This window comes from Dermacentor andersoni, chromosome 3 (assembly GCF_023375885.2).
Source record: "Dermacentor andersoni chromosome 3, qqDerAnde1_hic_scaffold, whole genome shotgun sequence".
NCBI classification, from domain to species: Eukaryota; Metazoa; Arthropoda; class Arachnida; order Ixodida; family Ixodidae; genus Dermacentor; species Dermacentor andersoni.
In genome coordinates, this window is record NC_092816.1 from 192,070,448 (window position 1) to 192,094,148 (window position 23,701).

General features: G+C 48.5%; 1 protein-coding gene across 1 annotated transcript in view; it reads left to right on the forward strand.

Moving 5' to 3' along the window:
• Positions 1–1,075: 1,075 nt before the first annotated feature.
• Positions 1,076–23,701, forward strand: part of LOC126524408 (E3 ubiquitin-protein ligase MARCHF3-like) — a 37,626-nt gene continuing 15,000 nt past the window's right edge. The window contains exons 1-4 of the mRNA XM_050172732.3: positions 1,076–1,779; positions 3,016–3,243; positions 3,677–4,022; positions 5,457–5,618. Coding sequence (XP_050028689.1) covers positions 3,090–3,243; positions 3,677–4,022; positions 5,457–5,618 — 662 coding nt within the window. The 5' untranslated portion in view covers positions 1,076–1,779; positions 3,016–3,089. The remainder of the gene's footprint in view (positions 1,780–3,015; positions 3,244–3,676; positions 4,023–5,456; positions 5,619–23,701) is intronic.

The window sequence follows — 23,701 nt, forward strand, 5'->3', positions numbered from 1 at the left end:
AGACCGCACTTCAAGGAAATGTACGAGTCAACGATTAATCATTTTTTCAAATGGGGGCAGTGATGACGGGGGCAGTGATGCCCGCATAAAATCCACACTACAGACGGCCGTCGACACGATCGAAGAAAGCCTGGAAGATACGGGACTGCGTTGCTCCCCAAGTAAGTCGGAGCGCCTGCTTTACCAATCGATCAAAACGCACAGAATCAAGAAGCAAAGGAAACACGAGAAGATCAAGATCCGCACCAGGGATGGTAACACAATACCGACGGTCAGCAAGATCCGCGTCCTGGGCATGACGATCGAAGCGCTCGGCAGGAACGGAGACACCGTCATTTCCATCATGGGTAAGGCGACCAACGCCACCAGACTGCTCAAGCGCGTTACCACCTAGAAGGGAGTCATGAAGGAGGAAAACTTCATCAGACTTATAGACTCCTTCGTACTCTGCCACATAGTGTACGTGGCAGCCTTCGACAAGTGGATGAAAAGCGAAAAGAACAAGCTAGACATCCTAATCCGGAGGGCTTACAAGACACCCCTCTGTCTACCCGAAACTACCAACACGAAACGTCTCCTCCAGCTGAGCATACACAACACGCTCGACGAGATCGCCGAAGCGCAAAGGGCCGCTCAGTTGGAAAGACGGTCATCAACAAAGGCCGGCAGAAATATCCTGTGCAGTCTAGGCATCCGTTATCACGAACAGCAGGGACCGAAATGCCCCGTCGCCGACCACGTACGACGGAACGTGCGGTTTGACGCCTTGCCGAGGAACATGCACCCGGAATTCAACGAAGGCAGAAGACGCGCTAGAGCCAAGGCACTGACGGACCTGCACGCGGAAGGCACCGGCGCCAGATACGTGGATGCAGCCGAATATGCCGACCTCAACGGCTTCGCGATCGCGGTGGTCGACTCCGGCATGTTAGAATTCGTCAAAATTATAATAACGTTCACAAAACATATCTAGATAATTAATCAGTCATACCTCTAACAGTGGGTACATTAAATCCCAATTACAAAATACTTACTTAATTTCACCCTAATTTATTCATAAAAAAAAATGCAAACAGTTACTTCAGTGCCCGATTCATAGCCGATCCCTCTGAGTGGGTTGCGTCATTTCACTAGGGAACAAGAACTCCGCAAGGGAAGGTGGTATCCACATTACCAAAGAAACGTCTTCGTCTTCTTCTGCTTCTGCTTGGCCGGTAGCTATATCGCCAATTGCATTAACATCCGGTCTTCTCAGAAAAGGAAGCTTACTGGCGGTGCCTCATGTTTGCTACAAGTGGCCAGCGAGACGTCAAAAACACGTCGCCGTTGTGGCGCGGCCTCTACACGCAGAGTTTCGTGCAATGATGCCTGCACAGCCGCGCCTCGCAATCTCAGGCGGCTGCCCACCGGTGGCGCCTCCTGCAGGCGCTCGTGCTCCGACTATGCGGCACGCGTAGCGTCTTCGCCGTGTTCCATCTGGCTGTCCCATGCGTGGCTGCGAGACGTCGTAGCCCGTGGTGAAGAGCGCAGCCGGGCTTCAAGTTGACGCGGACCGGTGAGAGTGAGCTTCGAGTGAGCCGCGATCCACGTCGCCGGGCCCACCGGCGGGCACGCGGCGGTTCGAACACGAGCCCAGGAGGCGGCGCTGCTGCGAGTGCCGTTGCGCGGTCGTTGGCGAGCTGCTGCTGCGGTCCGACGACAGACCAGAGACTGCCGCCGGTCGCCGAGCCGCTGGACCCTGAGCGGGACCGCACCGACTTGCGAGGCTGGAGCACAGTGGTGAATGACCGCGCGCTTTCTTCTTGGCGATCACGCGGCGCTTGCATGTGAGCTGACGGTCGCTGTGAGTTTCGCTGCGGCGTAAGGCGGCCTGTCGTCGCGTTTAACTCGTGCCGCGTTGCTGACCGCGCTCACGAGGTCGACTGGATGTTTGATGGCTCTGCGATAGGTGTGGTTGCTTTCCTTTCTAGAAAAGTCTCCCGATCTTGGCGTACCGATGGCATTGCAGCAATGGTCGCTTCCTTAAATTTGATTGTGGCACTGTACAGCTCTATCTATATGCTTCACATGTTGTCCGCCTTATGATAGTCGAACGATTTACCCCTCTTATTAGCCACGACACCAAGCAGGCTCCCGTTTCCTTGCGCGATTATATCTGTCTCTTTACTCTAAACTGGCCTAGTCCCTGTGTGCGTAGCCTTCTTATACGAATCCGACGATAGTGGGCCGATTCGGAAGCCCCGCAGACAGCGCCTAGATGTGTCGTGCGCTTCGGTGCTGGCGGTGAAGCGGGCGCTTCCGCGTCTACGCGCATCTTTCATGTGGGCGGGGCTGAGTCGAGCTACCTCATACTGTCGGGCTTTCATCCGCGCGGCAAAGCTTGCCGCAGTGTAGCTGTCGATCAAAATGCTCGACGCAAGGAGGTGTCGGCGCTCAAACGTAAATATTTGCCCGGAGGTTCCGAAATGACGACCGTCGTGTCCCTGTAACAGCGCACTGAGCTGCGTGCTTGAACGCATGTGTGTGCGCGTTGCTCATGTGTACGCACGTTCATCAACGAGCACAATTCTGCTGTGCCAGCGTGTGCGTCATCCGATAAGGACAGCACTCGACCTCACTGTATGTAGGGAACCATACACCCTGATGACTGCATTAAGGTAAAGAGTGTTCCGTTTGCTGCGCAACTCCGCTGCATCCAATTTGCTTGCCATCGTTTTGCCAACTGAGAATGTGTCCTACGGATAAGTAACGCTTGCGATGTATCGTGTTTTTCATCCGTTGATGATTGAGTGGGCGCACGCTCGCATAAGAATTCGCTTTCATGCTGTGCGTGTCAAAATATCAGAGCTTAATAAAAAGACATTTTAGACAAATCGTCTCTCGCGGGTAGCGAGTGGTATAAAAACTTACCCCCTCCGCATAACTAGCCATCGTAATAATAATTAACGCAACACCATGAAGTTAACGAAGATCTCTGAATTGTACGGACTGACACGGGTCTATGGTGCCTTGTAGCGCACCGGGCCGCACCCGGCGACGAAGCATGGGCGCCTGAGGCTGCTGCTGCCGCTTCCACCGCTGCTGCCTCGATGGTGTCCGAGCTGCCCGAGCTGACGCCGCCGGAGAACCTGTCCGAGAACAGCGCCGACTCCAAGGTGCAGTCGTGCAGCAATGGCGACATCTGCCGCATCTGCTTCTGCGGCGTCAGCACCGAATCGCTACTGGCGCCATGCAAGTGCAAAGGCAAGCACGGCGTCTCGCCGCATTGCTGTACCGCGCGGAGCGGCTTGGTAACGACCCGTGGTGCGGCAAGACAGGCGTGCAAAGCGAGAAGAACGCAAACGCCAACGATGAAGTGAAACAACTAGGAGCGACAGAAAGAAAGTAGAAGACGCCAAACTTGCGTGCGCATGTTTGGCGTGCGCATGTGCGTGGCAGCGCGTCACCCGCCAATTGCAGACACGTTTTCATGTGGGCGCAGTGATTTTGTGTTTTCCTTCTTTTTTGCACCACCACGGAAAGTTGGCGTTTGCATTGTTCTCTTTTTCATTGTGCCCGTGTCCTACTGCCCGTACTCTACATAGATCCGTTCACAGCCGCCGCTGATGTCTCGGCACCCTTCGCCGGGATACGACGATACTCATGCAAAACGGCGGCGAACATCGCCTCGTCGCAGGCTCGCTGGCCAAGGTGCACAAGACGTGCCTGGAGACGTGGCTGGGCAACCAGGCGATCGACCAGTGCGAGATCTGCAAGTACCACTACATGACGGCGCGGCGGCCCAAGGGCTTCCACGAATGGCTCATGAACTCGAGCACGCGCGAGGACAAGCAGAACCTGGTGGGCGACATGGTGGCGCTGCTGCTGCTCACGCCGCTGGTGGTGTTCTCCCTGTGGCTCTGCACCGAGGGAGCCATCCAGTTCAGCCACGAGGGCTTCCCCACCTGGGAGAGCGCGGGACTCGTCTTCATCACCATCGTGCTCTTTGTCGTCTTCTGCGTGTGGGTCACCTTGCTCTACAGGTGATCACTCGCCTACGGGCGCACATGACAAATCGAACAATCAATCGTCAGGTTTAGTCAGGCTGCGCGTATACGTGGAGCAAGGCCCGATGTTGGACCCGAGAAGTTTGGACACAGCGTGGGTTGCGCTACTTAATCCAAGTCTTGCAGAAAAATGTCCCCATGAATTCCTAATTGCTGTTTGCCGTGTCATTCTTACATATGTATTATACAGAGTCTGTGATTTCCTTACGAACGGCTACTTGGAAACTTATCGGGTTTCGAGAATTCATGCAAATAATTTCTAGTAGATACGGAAGGTGACACATATATTTTTTTTAGAAGGCTCTATTGGTGCACCACTGGTTGACGTGATGTGGTTACTTCCGTGCATGTATAGTGCGAGCTAAGAGTCCGTATGCGCAAAAAAAAGTGCAGGCAGGTTACGCTGGCCGCACGGGCTGGGTGCATAACGGAAGACCTCACGCGCTCATTGACAATTGAAAATTACAGCAAATTACATGGGAACTAACGTACTTGGCCAAGTTGCTAGTCACAGGTGAGCAATCCCAGTTTTGTTTCTTTTAGGCGCTTTAAATCTGGCTTCAACACAAGAAAGTAGTCTGTGCACTGTTCCTTGATATAGCAAAGCATTCGACAGTATTTAGCATAGTCTTCTTCTACTTCAACGGTAACTCCTGCGATTTCTTGAAATCCACGGATCTGCATAAAATTGGCTGAGTGCGTTCTTCTGCGCGCTTCCGTCATTTCTTTAAAACATCAGGCTTGAGAGTTGCGCAGATTTTTCACAAATGAATTTCGTTCATTCCCTCGTACCATCTGCCCTGCCTGCTCTTCATCTACTGGCCACATTGTGTTGTGACGTAAAAGGCGGTATACGCAGAACATGCTGGGATTGAATGGCAGACGACAGGGCTGAGGAGTGCGCTAGCGATAGTGAGCTAGTCTTTAGCATGAGAGGTTCTTGTCGCGAAATGTTGGGCTCTGTGTGGGAAGCAAGTAGCGCTGCGTTGTTGGCGGCACGAACTTAAACCCTCGCCATCGACACCCGCAGTTTGAGCTGATGTCGATCGCGTTCAGCCGAGGTTAAGCCTATCACTGTCACCAAGTTCGTGCATCTACAGCTGGCGGATCTGGGCGACTGACCTGACTGACTGACTGACTGAGCCATTAGGATGAAGAAAACTGCTTGTGTGGTCTGCATACGTTGTCCTGTGCTGCGCATTCATCAGTGTGGTGCCCTAGATCATGGCACCTGGAATGAGCTTTGATCCTCACCGAAAAAGTTAGTGACCTCTGTCTGTGTGCCGTTACGTTGTTCACGTGGTGAATGCTGAAACAACGCGCACTGTGGCTGACGATTAAGGTTAATGCGTGGTTTTTCAGTGCTTTCGCGACGTGCGCTCTCAACGCGCGCACTCAACACTCGTGCAGGTACCACTACACGATCTGGAAGCAGTGGCGGTCGCACAACTTCCACGTCAACCTGCTGGTGAAAACCAACGCGTCCATGGGCGACGACCAGCCCGCGGCAGCCATGGCGCAAGTGGCGGAGCCAGAGGCCCTGCCGAGCGGCGACATAGACGACGGCCTCAGGTATCTCGTGGTCATTCTCCGCCCACAAGTCACTCCGCAATTGTCACCACACGTGGCTTTTAATTCAGCCGTCCATGTAGGTGCTAGAGAGTTAGTCGGCGCCGTGGTTGAACGTGGCTATAGCTTCTTTACACAAACTCGGCCCGAGCAGGTCGAGTATGAAGTCGAGCTGACTCAACCCTGTCCGACCACGCTTACGCATACCATGGACTTTGCCCCCTTCGACCACCTGCCAAGCTACACCAATTGAGCACGATGCAATTCATGTGTTCAGTGCAGGTGACGATACTGTGCTTGTCACCGACCTTCGGGTCGCGAGACCACCACGCCAACCGATTCAGCCACTGTCGGTTCATCATATGCGGCCTTTAAAGCAGGGTTTTATATGTATGAAATAGACCAGCGTAAGAAGCGAGCCAATCACAAGCGTTTCCTCCCTCCCGAGGAGGGAAGGAGAGGGATCGCATGTTTGCTCGCCACGCGCCCGCCATTTCCCACCAATTCAGGCCCAGCAATGAGATGGGGAGGCCGCATTTGGTTCGTTCTGGCGAAGAGCAGACTCTGTTGAAGGAACGGCAGCGGGAGCGGGCCGCGCTCGTGCGTTCGGCTGAAGAACAGGCGGTGTTTGATGAACGCCACCGGTAACTCGCTCAAGAATGGGCTCGTCGTCGACGTGCCGAGCTCGCCGTGAGGGAGCGCCAAGCCGAGGCGTCACGACAACGAAGAGCCGTGGAACCCTAGCTTCGCTTGCGCCCATCTACACAGTATGGAAAGGCGGTTTCTTTGCTTTCTTTGCCTTTTTCGTCTGCTTTCCCACTGCTGTGGCTGCTGCTGTCCGGCACACCGCGTCGGAGGGTGGTTGAGGGCGTGTATGTACATGGAAGGAGCGCGACAGAGAAGGGAAGACACGAGGAAATCGTTTGCACCACCATGTGCACAATGCCCTCTGGAGCACCCGGGTCGTCGCCACATTAGCCTCTTCACAGCTGTGATTATCCGTAACCCCCCGCAAGCGTTTACCTTTCTACCAACGCGCAAGTCCAAGGTAAGCTAGATAGAATGGAAAAGAGGACGGCGACAGGAGGCAGAGAATGCGTAGAACCGACGTAGTCGCGAAACGAGTGAACAAGAGTCTTGCCACTTTTCGCTCGCAGTTCCCATACAAATACAAGGGGGGAGGGGGATAGGGAAAATATGACGTGAGAAGGCAAGGCATCGCCGAATAAACTTAAGTTCAAGGTATGGTACGGTATGATTCTGCTATTTCTGAAAAATAAAGCCATGCAAATATGTCTAGCGGACAACTTACGCCGGGCGTGCAGGACCAAAGTGCACCGCAGGGTCTAGGCGATACAATGGAAGCGGTCGCACGTCAAATTACCAATTCTGTGCCCGCCGTGGTAGCTTTGCGGCTATATACACTGTAAAATAATTTACACCCTTAAAAGTGAAACAGGGTGTAAATCTAACTCACACACTTCGGGTGTGATTTAGATAATGACACCCTAAGGGTGTGAGTTATAGACACATTTACACCGTTTTTAACTTTTAAGGGTGTAAATTATATTACAGTGCATTGCTGGAGGTCGCTGATTTGATCGAGACAGCTGCATTTCGGCGGGGGCGAAATAAAACCGTTGCGCACTTTGATTTAGGGACATGTTTAAGAACACCACGGTGCCAAAATTAATCCGGAGTGCGCCACTACGGTCTGCCTCATTATGCGATTGTGGTTTTGGCACGTACAGCCCCATAATCCAATTAACGTTCAATGCTTCTGCCACGATGCAATGTGCCATGTGAGGCAATGACAATGCTCAACCCTCTGAGAGGTTAGGAAATATTGCGCGCAACAACGCCTCAAGCAAATACCTCTCGCTTTGTGTTTTGTGTACTACGCAGACAAACAGCAGTGGTGCACGCAAGGTAACGTTTAACATCAACTCGCCACTCTCGTGTTGGACGGAACGTTGAACAAATTAAACATTCGCCGTCAACATCAGCGCTAATTATGGTCAAATGAAGTAAACAGCACAGAAAGCTTCGCTTACGTCAGTTCCCACAGTGCATGGGATCTGCATAATTTTTCATTGTACGTTGCGTAGAATAAAAAATCCGTGCCGTCTGCGTTGGGTAGAATGCAATTAAAACGAAAATTTAGAGATAAAGGGCAATAAATACCTGGCACGTATATGCAGTGGTTCGGTGCCGCGGAAAATTTCGACTTCATTTTTCGAGATATGCCAATTCCAGATAGCGCGGTATTGTTGCGAGTACGGAATGCAGAAATAGTCATTGTTGCGTGGTATGTTTGCGCTTGAACATATGTTGTGTTGTCAGGTTTAAGTATTTGCCTGTGCCTTGGATTTAGGTGCACGTTAAAGAACCCCACGTGGTCGAAATTGCCGGAGTCCTTCACTGCGGCATGCCTCATAATCAGAAATTGATTTTCGCACGTAAAACCCCATAATTTATTTTTAATGGCGATGACGGGAATTCACCTGGAATGTCTATGTAATGGCTATCACAATAAAAAATTATGCAGATCCCACGTACTGTGGCAATTGAAGTTATGCGAAGCATTTTGCAGGTGAGTGTAATACTATGGCTATTGTCGTAGTCATAGCTACCATCAGGCACGTACGCAGAATAATTTTTTTTTTCAGGGTGGGACCAACCCAAGGTAGCTTTTCTATGTAAATGAGGAGGGCGTGTACCTTTACTAGTACAAATGTGAATAACGCACACTATTCGCCATAAATACGCGTAAATCCGCAAAACGGAAAAGAAATAAGGTGTATCTCACAGGTACGCCTGTGAGTCACTCCTTTCCTTTACTTGGCGAACAAGGAACCACGTCAAATGGATTCACGCAGGAAAGAATCGTAAAATAAAGATTACTATAGTAGGATACGGCTTTAAAAAACAGCATTTGGCAACCAAAGCACATGGACCGCGCCGTTATGGTGGCTATAACTTCAGCCACCATAACGCGGAGTTGTGTTATTCCCCCAGCCAATCACAGAAGCAAACAAAATCGTCGTCATGCGGCCTTTTCAAAATGGCGTCGTACTTGATACCTCCGGAGCGTTTGCTGTTCCTGAAGTCTCTTCACCGGCCGAAGCAATGAGGTGTGCAACAGACATGGACAAAATGTATGGTGTCTGAGCCCTATACTCTTCAAAAGTCTGCGCTGCAGTTCATTTCACTGCTGAACCCGTTTTACTCATGAAACTTCACTGCCAACTGAACAGAAACTTGAAAATAAATAGTTGCAGCGAAGCAAGCACTTCAGTGTAGTTCAATGTAGAATTAGGCGTTCACATTTCACTATAATAGGCGAGAGAAAACGTGTAAAGTTACGCGCTAATAATTTTATTTTTTGTGGTTACCGCCTTATTTGGGTAACAGGAAAAGTCTGAAGTACGAATTATTTGCAGCCTCGCGGAGGAACAGTGGCTGGTGGTTATTAGGGCGTCGGTGGGGCTTCACTGCAGACTGCAGAAGTTGTATCCGACTATAGTAGCGTTTCTTTTTTTCGATTAGCTCTGGAAGAATTCTAGAAAAATATATATTTGCGGAACTACCACAGTTCTTTTTGATCCCTCGTTTACTGCTTTACCAAGTGCCCAAACCGATTCGTATTATTGTTATTTGGAAAGTTGCGTAACGATGCGTAGTCGCCAGTCCCGTACAACAGCGTAGAGCGCGGGACACTGCGGTTCTAGATGTACTGCGCCACGCGGAAGGTTAGAAAACCACCAACATAAATAAGCACAGCAGAGAAGTGGCTACGTTAGGCGGCTCGAACAATAACTGTGGAAGCGTCATTCAGAACACACGGAATTGTTTCCCACTTGCGGCGGCGTTTTCTCTGCTTCCTTTTTCAATAAAGTGATGTTGATCCATGAATATTTTCATAAAGAACAGCTAAATTTAATTTTCGCTTTTCTGTCCAGTTTGGCTGAGCCTTGACTCTCTCCCTCAGTAGATCATTTAATATCTCAACTCCTTGCGACTCTTCTTTCCAGATGCCAATTTCGCACGAAAAGTGCTGTACAATTAGGGAAAGCCAGATGAGGTAACGGGCGACAGCCATATTGCTTATGGGTTTAACGGTTATTGGGTCTCATAATGGACGTTGTTTCGCATTATCTTATTTTCCACCTTTCTAACCGATATCGCGGGTATATGGCTCCGAGGATCCGCCAGCTTCGCGGCGAGCCGTCACTCGAGGAATAATCAAGCGAAAGGAAAAATTAAACGCAACTGGCATTTTCTCCGGCCGCAGCTCGTTCCACGAGCGCACAGACCAACTGACTAAGAACCGAATCCCTTTCCTGGTCCCTGGATCAGTGTAAACGAAGAAGGTTGAACTAACGAAGCAACAGCGATGTGTGTGACCGTTGAATAGATGGTGACAACTTAACGAAGCTCACGTTAATCGCGCGGGCACCGAATCGATGAGAAAATTGGCCTTGACACCCCATCAGAGGCCAATAACTACCGCCCTACAAAAGGAGTGAAAAAGGCAGCAAAATGTTGACCGCCGAATAGCTGTCAAGTCTCAACAGTGATTTGGCGGCACTTTAGGAATGTGTGTGAGGAGTGGTGGCGTGTGCGGGGGGGGGCGGTGGAGGGGGGGGGTATGCCGGTTAATTTTGAGGAGGGGCGCGTCTTGACTCCCTCGACGCGTTCGAGTAGGCGTTCTTTGTAGAGTACGGGCGTGCTGAAAGTGAGAAAGAGTGTGGGCTTGCCCAGCTGCTCGATCACTGCGAACACGCTCCTCTTCATTTGCGCCCAGTAGTACATATATAATACGTTATCCTCAAGCTGCTCAAGTAAACCCATAAAGAAAGCAAAGTGTGGTTTGAAGCACTTTTTGACTAAGCTGCAGCCCTCCAAGAGTTTTATTTTGGTCACCGTCAAAACCCCGGGTCGGCGATTCGAGTTAATGACGTCGCCAAGCTGGAGTTCGGCGCTGCGTCGTCGTAATCAGGCTCCAAGTGCAGCATGACAGAGCAGGCCACGATGCTTGATGAAAGAGGTCCTGAACCGCCCCTCGGGTTCGGTGAAAAAAGCATAGTCCGCGGATATCACACGCTTCTGTCAACATCTCGGCCGAGTCTTACAGTCATGCGCTACGCCTGGAGCTCCCAGCGGAGCGCGAAGTTGCCTTTCTCTCGAACGCTCTCTTTTCAACAGAAGCCTGCTCCTCACTGTTTTCTGGACGCTTTATTTCGTATTATAGCAGATTGCCATCCGCGACTGCTTTTGGACAATAGCTGCCATCTGTCAAGAATGGTGTCTTGATCAGTGTGCTTCTTCCTACTGCCTACATTTATAGACAAAGTTTAATAAAGAGGCTGAAGTAAGCAAAACTGTGCTTTCGAATTTCGATAATAATTAGGTACTTCCGGAAGAAGCCGACTATCGTCTGCTCACGCTCGGACGAAGCCGCCTGCGTAGAGATTAAGCTTTCGCCACGCTGCTTATTAATGTCGTAGCCGTCAGGCCGTCTCACTGATTTCGACTAGCTTTGAACGCTCAACTAGCCTCAAAGCACTCGAAACGCAGACCGCTCCATGTTAGACGCCTTGGCAGATTTGTTGATAGCGCTTCAATATGAGAAATTTGAATGTGGCTACCATAGGCACCGATTACGGGGGGTGACGGGTGGGGGAGGCTCCGTAGCCTGAGCCCCCTCCAAAGTTTTCCGGGGGGCGGGAGGGGAGGGGGCTCAGTCACCCACCCCCCTCAGGCGGTGCCGAAGCCCCTCTCCCCCCCCCCCGCACGCACACACCTAAAGTGCCATTGCCAGAGCTTTGCCGCCCACATCATTTGAGGTTTCTTTTTTGGCTTTCCTCGACCTTCTCACTTGAAATTTTGTTGCATTTTATTACTGCATCATTGTTTGCGCGGGCGCTTTTAATTCATACTTTCGCTTTATTTATGCAAGTCCTCACAATAGCCGGACACGCGCATTATTAGTGCTAGCGGCTGTTGCCTCATCCGTATTTTCTCACTTCAACATTGTTTTAAATTTCCGCTGTAAACACCATCCACATATACAATAGACTTAAATATAGACACATGACAAAGTTTACTATATTTAGAAAGAGACGGAGGTAGCCAATTAAGATTATTTGTAAATGTATGAATAGCCTATGCCTAGAAAATGAACATGTTGCTGTATGTTCACCACGCTTCAAATTGCTTTGCATGCTTTTTTGACCATGATACAAACCTATAGACATCAGTGAACCTTTCGCCAGAGTCTTTTATCAATGGCATGTGAAATGCATGTGAATGTTGTGTGTCCCAATATGGCTTCTCCTTCCAGTAAGCAATGCTAACGACTCGATAAAGAAACATTTCTAATAAATTACAACATTTATTAGGACTGGAAATATAGTCACTTGCATGCAAAGGTCACAAATATGTACAGGGTGTCCTATGATGCACCAAGACATAAAAAAAAGCAATGCGTTACTCGAAGAAAACCTAGTGCATATCGTTTACAGTACAATGGAGTAATTAGCAGTATTTTTTTCATTACTGAGATTTCATTAGGTAACTGTAATTAATTGTCTTACTCGAGGCGTACTATCCTAACTTTGAAAGTGTCAATGAGGCATTTTAAGGCACAACCAAGGGACATCTAACTGCGGTATATTCAGCGAAGTACTAAGTGCTTGTTAGTTTTCTTCCGACTGATAGACCCCACGTGACCGTGCTTCCACCCGAATCATGAAGCAGCGCCCTCTGAGTCATCCAGAACAAAATAAAGAAAATAAAGAAAAACATCGTGATCGAGCTGGTTCCTTATCTGCCGCGCCCCAGCCGAAGTAACACGTCGTGTTTAGTGTTAGTTAGGAACAAGCTGTGGTAGCTGTTGTCTTAGCGCAAAGTGCACCGATGTTTTTATTCATTTTTATTTATTTTTTTGTGGGGTGAGCACAATACCTATCACCACAAAAACGAATCGACAAGGTCAGTGCAGAGGTTTAAAGATTTGTTTTGTTTCGTCCCACTCGTCATGACTTTCTCTAATGAGCAGAAGATAAACATGATGCTTGCCTTGGGATCTGCAAATGGCAACACGAGGAAGGCCGCAAATATTATATATATATATATATATATATATATATATATATATATATATATATATATATATATATATATATATATATATATAGCAACGGATACGAAAGGCGCAGACAAGAAGAGCGAAGACGAAGAGAACGAGGTGTTCGAGAGGCCGGGCTGCACTACGATCACGCTACGATCATCGTCCATCTGTAAATACAACCATTTCTTCGCAACCCTTCGTAACAGTTGTGGTGGAAGGTGCGGCGTAATCGACACCCGAAGACGGAGGCTGAACCACAAGTTATTCGACGGAGCCGTCGCCTTGCTGAACTCCCACCGAATCCACCGGAGTGGCATGTGTCCCATAACGCAGAAGAACAACGGCCCATTCCAACTGCTGCGCCGACAAGTTCTGTTCTGCAACTGAGAGATGCGCGTCCTTTTGCCGGAAGATCAGACGAAGACGTCGAGGAATGGCTCATCCATTATCACCGGGTGAGTCCCGCCAACAAGTGGAACAGCGCTTCTCAGCTTTCGAACGTCGTGTTCTTTCTAACGCATACTGCGTTGTTGTGGTTCGACAATCACGAGGAAACGTTCACAACATGGGGAAGATTTGTTTCGGAAATAAAAGAGCGATTCGGCGACTCTTCGACGAAAAAGAAAAAGGCCGAACAGACGCTACTGCAACGTGCGCAAGTGCCAGGAGAAACCAGCACGGCCTACATTGAGGCAGTAATAAAACTGTATAGGATGGTGGACTCTGGAATGTCCGAGGAAGACAAAGTCGGGCACATCCTAAAAGGAATTGCCGAGGATGTTCACAATTTACTCATCGCAAAAGACCACCTGGCTTCCGTCGCTGACATCATTCGGCACTGTCGCACTTTCGAGCAACTAAAGACGAGGCGCATCACGCCGAAGTTTGGCAGGCTAGCCAATGTGACGACGGTTGCAAGCGTGGACAACAACCAGCCCCTTGATTTTGCATCAACGATCCGACAAATAGTTCGGGAAGAACTCAGCCTGCACGTGCAAGTGACGCATCCAGGCACTCATAGCTTCCGCCTACCATCAGATTTCGAGCCAAACGTGGCATCCTTCTCCCCGTATCCTGCGGCAAGGGGCACTGAGCATTATGAACTCGCGCCCCGACAGCAGCCACGTCCCTACGACAGAGGCCCTACTTATGACGCTCGGCCACAACGAGAGCAGCCGCGTTTTAACCCCCGAGGCCCTGTGCCTTCTGTCAGGCCGCGACAAGAACAGCACCGGCCCTACTACCACGACGTGACTTATGAACGATATAACGGATTTCAGCAAGCAGCAGAGACACGTTATCCACATGACAACGAACTTCCTCACCGCCCGCAGCCGCCTACTATTCGTTTCGAGGAAGACGCTGTGAACCGCGACCCTCCCGTGTGCTACAACTGCGGTTCCACAAGCCATATAGCTCGGTATTGTCGCCAAGGCCGTCAATAACGTAGGACACCGCCGATGTTCTCGCCACCCAGAACCCGTACCTCATATGACTTGCGGACGACCGATTTGCTTCCAGTGAACCACTTCTCAGACGAGACCAGACGCAGCGATTCGCCAGCATCTGAGCGGAGTTTGACGCCACCAAATAACCGTCCCCGTCGCTCTCCGTCCCCTCGGCGCCGTTCTTCCTCACCGCCACCGGGAAACTAGCATCCGCGTCCAATTGAGGTGTGGTCGCCGGACGGTCTCTGCAAGAAATACCTCTGCCTGTTGTGATGCTCAAAAACAAAGTGAATGTCTCGATTGACGGAATACCGACCATGGCGTTAGTTGATAATGGGGCGACTGTGTCTGTGATAAACCTCGCTTTCAAAAACCGTCTAGGCCACAAAGTTATGTTTTCTTGGAACGACGGTATTACCTTTCGTGAAGTAGGCGGCGAATGGCTTCATCCCCTTGGTGTTTGTGATGTGAGTGTTTTGTTGGCTGGGAAAGTGTTTGTGTCGGAATTCCTTGTTCTTTCTCGTTGTTCGCACGATGTTATTCTTGGTATCGATTTTCTTGAACAGTGCGGCGCTTCCGTGGACTGTGGTTGTGGCTAAATATCATTGAACAAGGTAGTTATATCAGCACATTCCGAACAAAGCTCGGGTGGCGAAGACAGGGACACAGACACACTCAGTGTTCTTGATGAAGTGATTGCACCGTCGTGGTGCCTGACGCCCGTTGGTGTTTCTGCAACTACTGTTGATGCTGATTGTGTTGACCTTGTAGTTAGGCCTCTCCACAAACTGTGCTAAAAAAGATGTTCTTGTGCCCTGTTTTGTCTAGTGCATGACGAAAAGAGTCGCCACATTGTGGGCGCTGAACTCTTCCGCCACGCCGGTTGTCCTTCCTCGCGGTATGAAAATCGCTCTCTTCGATAAAGCCGCATGTAGCTCAATAGCGGCACTAACTGCGGAGGTCTCTACAGCTTGCTCTCCTTGCAATAATCTTCATTCTGAAGAGCTAATGCTTGGCATGATCAGCAAGGCTCTCAACGGCAAGCACTGGTACAGTTCCTTGCCAGGCATGAGGCTGCATTCGACTTCACGCATGGAGATGCACCCTTTAATTTACCATCTTCCCGCGCTCTTCACACAATAGATACCGGCTCAGCACACCCCATCCGCCAGAAGCCCTACCGAGTGTCATCGTCCGAGCGCGAAGTTATTGCAGAGCAAGTCAAGGAGATAATGAACAAAGATGTCGTCCAAGAGTCGTCTAGTCCATGGGCAGCCCCAGTAATCCTGGTCCGAAAAAAAGATGGCTCCTGGAGATTCTGCGTGGATTACAGACATCTAAACGCAGTGACGAAGAAGGATGTCTATCCACTACCGCGAATCGATGACGTCATTGATTGCTTACACGCTGCTTCTTACTTCTCAACACTTGATTTGCGATCGGGGTATTGGAAAATACCTATGGACCCTGCCAACAAGGAAAAGACCGCTTTCGTGACTCCAGATGGCCTATTCGAATTTAATGTTATGACTTTTGGCCTTTGCAATGCTCCTGCCACCTTTGAAAGATTCATGGACACAGTACTACGTGGTCTAAAGTGGGAGATATGCATGTGTTACCTCTATGATGTTGTAATCTTTGGCCGCACGTTTGAAGAACATAACGAACGCCTCAGCCTCGTTCTCGACTGCATTGAGAAAGCTGGACTGGTTCTAAACTAAAGAAGTGTCGGTTCGGCGAACGTCAAACACTGGTCCTGTGGCACTTAGTCGACAAGGATGGCGTCAGACCCGATCCTCGTAAGATTGAAGCGGTGAGCTCCTTCAAGCCACCGCAGTCAGCACGAGAACTCCGCTCATTTATCGGCCTATGTTCGTATTTTCGTCGTTTTGTTCCCCGGTTTGCCGACATCGTTTACCCGTTGACAAGTATTTTGCGACAGAATGCATCCTTCAATTGGACACCAGAGTGTGACGCATCATTCTCTCAACTGAAGTTTATACTAACGTCAGCACCCCTCTTGCGTCACTTCGATCCATCTTGCCCGACTGAAGTTCACACTGATGCTAGTGGAATCGGGATAGAAGCGGTGCTTGTACAACGTCACAGTGGCGCAGAACACGTTATCGCATATCCCAGCCGTTGCCTGAGCAAATCTGAACGCAATTATACCGTTACGGAACAGGAATGCCTGGCAGCCGTTTTCGCCATACAAAAGTTTCGGTGTTATATTTACGGTATACCATTCAAGATTATCACCGACCATCATTCTTTATGCTGGCTGGTCGGTTTGCGTTATCCCTCTGGTCGCCTCGCACATTGGGCGCTGCGCCTCCAGGAATACGACTTTCTGGTATCGTACAAGAGTGGCCGTCGTCACGCTGACGCAGACTGCTTCTCTCGGATTCCTCTTGCGACTACCGACTGCGATGCTGAGAATTTTGGCGACTATCTCGCTGCTGTTACGTCTACGTTCCCTGACGCGTCAGACTTTCAGCGAGAACAACGGAATGATGTTAGCCTCGATCCCCTTTTTGTCGCCGCCCGTACTTCCAAAGGCAGCGGTCGCTTTACTGTCCGTGATAAGTTGTTCTACAAAACTAATTACTCCGGGCATGGAGCGCGTTTTCTGCTTGTTGTCACCGAGTGTCTCCGCTCCGATGTTCTACGCGCCATGCATGACGATGTGACATCCGGCTATTTCGGCTTCGTACGAACGCTGCACCGCAAGCGGGAGCGCTAATGCTGGCCCGAGATGGCCCAGGGTCCCCTTCGGCCATTGACACCGCCCAGTACGTCGTTCGAGCAAGTAGGCATTGACCTTTTGGGTCCATTCCCGTTATCTAACAACAAGAACTGTTGGATAATTCTCTGCGTAGGCCATCTTACAAGGTATGCAGAAACTGCAGCCATACCGTCTTCCACCGCTGCTTGCGTGGCGGTCTTCCTGCTGCGTTCCGTGGTCCTTCGTCATGGCCCACCACGTGTCATCATCAGCGACCGTGGTCGCCAGTTCACTGCTGATACCATTGTAGAGTTACTTCGTTTGTGCACTTCACAGTTCCGTCATTCCACGCCGTATCATCCACAGACCAATGGCCTCGTTGAAAGGACGAACAGAACGCTGACCAACATGCTTGCCATGTACATCTCCAATCATAAGAACTGGGGCGACGTGCTTCCATTCATCACTTACGCGTACAACACGGCGAAACACGAAACCACGAACTATAGCCCATTTCATCTCCTGTATGCAAGGTTACCGCGAAGCCCTCTGGACACTTTCTTACCCATCGTACTGCACAGTGACGATTCTGTATCGAACACATTGTGTCTCGCCGAAGAAGCCCGTCGAATAGCTCGTCTTCGTACTCTGGCCCCGCAAAGTCGTTCGAAAGAGCGATACGACCCCGTACAAAAAACAATTATTGAGAAGGCATTGAATTATTATTGGTCAATGTTAAGTTTTTCATTGAGAAATTGTGGAAATTTTGTTGGAGAATTCTTGGGCTGACTGTTGAGTGGTCTTGAATATTGGCCACTGAAATTTAATTGAAACACCATTAGGTGTCTCAATGTTGAATAATTGTTAAGTTACCATTGAAATTCTATTGCGCTTAGACGGCTCGTTGTGTTCATTTTGTTGAACGGTTGTTGGGTTACCATTGATGCTGTATTAAACTGATGTTGTGGTAGTTCTGTTGACCTGTTGTTGAGTTATTGTTGTCACAGCACTGAAAAGTACACTGTGGCCCAGTTGAGATGACATTGAGATTTCAGAAGTGGCCATTGAATTATGATTGTCATTTCGTTGGGCTAGTGGATTTTTATTCATATATTGAAATTGCTTTGCTATTCACACTTGCATGCCCCGGTGCCTGCTCATAACTTTCACAAACACAAACAAAGGCAAAGGAGAGACTGATCAATTTGAAGTACCTTTATTTACACTAAACATTCGTGCCCATGAAACATTATTACAGTACATAAGGCACCACTACACCAAACCTGGAGACATAGGCTAGTACCTACAGCACTCTTAACAGTGTAAATACATCTGAAAAAACCTATACATATGAATTAAATCAAAACGATCATTCTGGTCTTCCCTTGCGTCTTAAGTTTATGACTAGAAGGCAAAGCGACTCAAAACGCAGGGCTTAAGCATACCCTTTTAACAACCAACTTTGAACACATTAACACTTGAAGCTGCTTGCGTGTGAATACACACAAGACATCTGAATACGTTACATTAAAATGTTTCGCACACTAATCCATCACAGGAACAGTTACGGCTGACTGTGAGAAGGCAAAATAACAGACTTGAAACAAATGACTTCACGTAAATATATACAAGCTTTAGCACACGTCTTTCACCGCGATTAAAATTTAATGAATTACCAAAGTAGACTTGCCTGAGCTTTGTCTTCGAGATGTATATATTTTTAGGTTGTCCAATTATTTTACAAAATAAGATCACTCAACTTAGCTATTAATTGATGAGACATCATTTAGAAAGTTGTTGGGCATAGTGAACACCTGAATCATGTTTCTGACGAGCCAGGTTTGCAACAGTACACCATTCGTATATGTTAAATTGAGGTACAGAAGAGTTTGTTGGTGGTATTTCCTCAATTTAGTGAGCTCATTTTCATTTAATTTTTTCTGGACTTGCACAAAGCTAATTAGAGCACTTTCGGGGCCTTTTTCACTATACCCAGCAACTAAGTGGTACCTCAGTCAATAAAGAGATAAGGCAAGGTTAATACCTTAAACGATAAGAGAAAACAATTATTTAGCACAGAAAATTAGCAGTAACACACGGCTAACACAATTCCAAAGAGCCAAATAGATGGTCACCTGCACTTGCAATATCAAATACCCCAGAAATCGTCATAAAGGATGGGAAAAGGTTTCAATGACTGGACAGCCAGATTGGTGAGACAGTGAAAATGCAAATAAATGCGTATACGAAAAACCGATGACCTCAATTGCGCAGGTAAAATGTTATTAAAATGCTACCAAAATTTTATTGCACAATATACATAAAAGTTGCATAAAAATTGGAACAAAGCAGTAACAAAGACGGAGGGAGATACAGCACCCGTGTTGAAAAAAAGATTGCAAGTGATATACATGCATATATAAGCTGAAGACAATTTTTTCTCCAATATATACAAAAAGAACCCATGCACTGACGGCATAAAAGAAGGTTCCTGCGTCAGGAGAATGCAGCAAAGTACAAAGCAGCGTCAGGAGAACCGAAAACTAGAGCTTATTATGTTTAAAAAAATACGAATACTTGCATACCTACAGGCATCTGACATGTCATGCCTTGAATTGATGAAATTCGTAAATCTCACACAAATGAAGTTACCATCACTCTTATTGGCTTCCTCAGAGGACTCCTTGAAGTTGACTAGAAAAATGTACATCAGTGTTAAAAACAGAGAAGATAAGACCCTATAGCGTTCTTCTTGAAATAAACAGAGCAAATGTTTCATGTATCAATTCTATGGACACTTCGCCAATTCGGTGTACGTTTATATTTGACAACCACCCAAACAGAGACGAGAAGGATGAACTAAGGTAGGAACACACATGAACGCTGACTCAACTAGAAGTTTCTTCGTGAAGACAAAGATTTTAAACGCATTGGCCAACTTCACAAAGAAAAAGCCATGGATGTGCAGCAGAAACAGCCCGGCACAACAAAAAAGGACCGAAAGACATGTCCTGTAGAACAAACATGTGCGTCAAAAACAAAAACACATGAAAACTGAAAGGTTTGTCCTGTAAGTGATATTAACGAGAAATACTGCAGCAACTCTTTCCCACTAAGGGTCACAGAAATCTTGCTTATGAATTTTTCTTCGTGATCAATAAATAATTATTCCATAAGTCCTCTTGTGTTCTGGTCTTTGTGATGAAACAACCGTTCTTTCTGCTCTATACGTCAACACCAGAGGAGTTCCAGAAGCAATATTTATTGATCACAAACGAGACAAGTGCATAACCAAGTTATCTGTTGCCCTTAGTGGGAAAGACTTGCAGTTTTCAAGTGTATTTCTCGTTGGGTAGTATCACTCATCGGACAAATATATCGCTTTTTCGAAAGATTTGTCCAATAGTTCTCGTTTTTCACGCACGTTTATTCTACATGACATGGCTTCTTCATATTTTTTTTTCTTGTCGCTCGTGGCTGTTTCTGCCACGCATGCACGGCTCTTTACCTTTGTCAAGTTGACCAGCGTCTTTATTACCCCTGTCTTCAAAAATAAACTTAGTTGAAATTGCGCTCGTGTGTGCTCCTACCTATTTCGTCGCCCGTCGTCCGCCTCTGTTCGCGTTGCTGTTTCCAGTACGCACGTATCACTTGGTTAGGCTGGTAAACATTCTCGCAAGCAAAAGGAAATACCTCCCCTCAAAAGGTAGCCCATCCTTCACTACTAAAAGCCAGAGCAAATTAAAAGTAAGCCTTCACAGCGTCCATGCGGCAGCTAGTACACCACAGAGCAGCACAAAAAAATAGTTAAAAATCCCGCTTGATGGAGAGTGGCAACAGAGATGCGAGCTTGCTAGTGAATCAGCCACATATCGACGGGTGTCTCTTGCGCGACGCCAAGCTGCTCTTGACGTAGAACACTTTAGCATCTGGCCATTTGCATGCATGCGTAACCTGTGAGAAGGGAATGCGGACAGAAAATGAGATTGCGCGGATTCAGAATCTGTCACACACTGCACATAACTACGCACAAAATAGAAGTACACACTATACTGGCAAGTAAAAATTTGCGACTCTTTTCGAGTGCTGTCTAGAAAAGGAGGAAATGGGTTGCTACGGTAAATGTTAGCTAAGACACGCACAGCGATCTTTCACAGCGGGGAGAAATATTCCCGGCTCTCGCAGAACCAAAGACCACGCGACAGTGCATAGCCGACACCAAGCAGATATCGAATCTTTGGGTAGAAGTCCAGCAGCAGGAATGACCTAAAGATACGCCGAGAGCGATGCGAGCGTGAGCGTGCCTGTACGAGTGAGAACATGCACCGCTTCTTTGAAGCTAGCCGCTCCGTCGTGTCTCCGATCATCCCACGCGATTTGTGTGCAGAACGTCGCGTACACGCCCTTGCGCGTTTTGCGCGGTAGCGTCTTCGCAGTGAGCTAGCTTCATGCACGCGTCATTCTTCACCGCGCAAACGGTGCTCGAGGCGACAACGCGCCGCGTGGCGCTCCTTTCGCTTCTGCAAGCAACGCACATTCGGATCGGTCCAACTCAGAGGCAACAGAGTACGGTGGCATGTTTCGGTTATCGCCAATTAAAATTGTGCAGTGCGCCTTCAACAGAAACGCGCCGCGCTAGATAAAGATGCTTACTGCGGTAGTTTTGGTAGTGATAGGCCATAAGGCGAGACCGTCGGCGGCTGTGTTTGCCGACGTCGTCACCACACCTCTGTTCATTTGCGCTGTGTATCCGTGTACAGTCACCGCGCGGAAGCTGCGACTTATCGGTTGGCCGTTCTCCGCAAATCCCAAAGAGGTGAAATATATTTTGCGGTGCGCCGCACCACTAGGCGCGACCTAAATCGAGGCGCGCTTAACCGCTACGGCACAAAAGGTGATCACACTAACCGTACGGTATACGACGAGCCACTACGTATTAAAAAAAAAAATTATGATGTCCTACGTGCGAAACGAACGATCTGATTATGAGGCAGGTCGTAGTTGGGGACTCCGTATTAATTTTGACTTCCTGGAAATTTTTACGTGCATACAATGCACAATGCACGAGCGTTTTTGCATTCCGCTCCTTTGGAATGCGGCCGCTGCAGGGATCGTATCCACGACCTCGAGCCCCAAATTGCCACGGCGGCCGCCATAGTTACGAAATGCGTAAGCGTGACGTGCAACACCACCTTCCGGCACTAGTGTGGTACAAAAGTAGCACAGCTGCACACCTGCTGCACAATTATTTGTCGCGGTTCTACTAAGCTCGTAGTGTCTGCCTAAGTACCTTGAAAGGCAGCGCGCCTCTCACGTATCGGAACGCGATAACAAGCGCTTAGACGGCCCACGTGAGCCCCTATGAAAGATGGCGTGGCCACTGTACAAAATTATCACTGCTCATAGCTGATCATTATGTTCCAATTGTATTCTCTCATACAAGTTAAGAAAAGGTCATTAGAGAGGAACAAATGAAGCAATGCACTTTTACGCACGTGGGGCGCCGCTGCCTCTTCGCCTACTATTGTTTCAAACGAAGTGATGGCGGCAGCGAGCGTTAGTATCGCGCGCTTTCGCTCCGGGGTATACGGTTTGCTTGAAGAAAGTGAACGGTGTGCTTCACATCTCACGCTTGTCAATGTCAAAATAGAAAAAAGGCTACGTGCCCAAGAAAACGAGATTGCTTACCTATCTGCAGAAGTTCCGCTGCGACTCTTTCGGGGTGCCTTCTCTCCAACAGGCATCATGACATCTGCCGCGCAACTCATCAAAACAGCCAGGCTCGCACATCAGTCGAAGACTAGTAGCTGAGTCAGCCAACGACTTCAACGGATAAACGTCCCACTTATCGTCGTTAAAGCATTTCACTAAAATGTGTGGCATGATGTCCGAAAAGACAAAATACCGTCATCAAAAAGCACGAGGCGTCAACCACCACACAAGGCAACCACGCAACTAACTGAGTCCGAAAGCCATTCACAGCTTCACTGTCGTATGGAGTTATAAAGACATTTCAAACACAAAATAACCCCACCGAAAAACGACTAATTAATTAGTAATAATTTTTCATCCACTTACCTTCATATAGTTTTAAGAACAACCTAATTTGTAGCGTAAACAACAAATACTACGACCAAAATATGTGGCTACGAAACTAGCGGTAACGATGTGTACTGTTGCAAAAGCGTACTCAAACCGAAGCTACAACGGTTGCAACCGCGTGCGCACACACACACGCACCCGAACGCTACCTTGACGTTGGTAGCGCCACCTAGAAGTAAAAATTGCTACTAATTTTATTATTTTTACAAAAGTAACGCTACTCGAATAGTTTGTAGCATCTTTGCAGGTGATGAGGTGACAAGTAAGGTGTGATAACAGTCCGTTACCTGAATTTCTGTCATTTCCCTTTGGTGTTCTTCTATTTGACTGAACATACGGGACCTGTCCTGCAGGCTTGGGAGACGAGAGGAGGACAGTTCGGCGAGGCTCAAATAAATCGCATGCTTCTTGCAAGCCGAGAGTCGGGAGCAGCCGCAGATACAGCAATTAGCTGCGATACTGTTGCGGCTGTTTCTGAATCAGAAGCTCTTTGAAGTCAGTGGTTATAGCGGCTGCGCGCTGCGATCTCAAAACGTGTTCGTTGTTTGATCTCTAGTACCACGGCCGTTGGATAAAAAAAGCTATATTTACTTTCCGGACAGAGGGTGTGTCGCAGGAAATTCGAAGATCTCTCACGTGTATGTTTGCAGCGTGTGCGCCGCTTGCAGCCTACGGT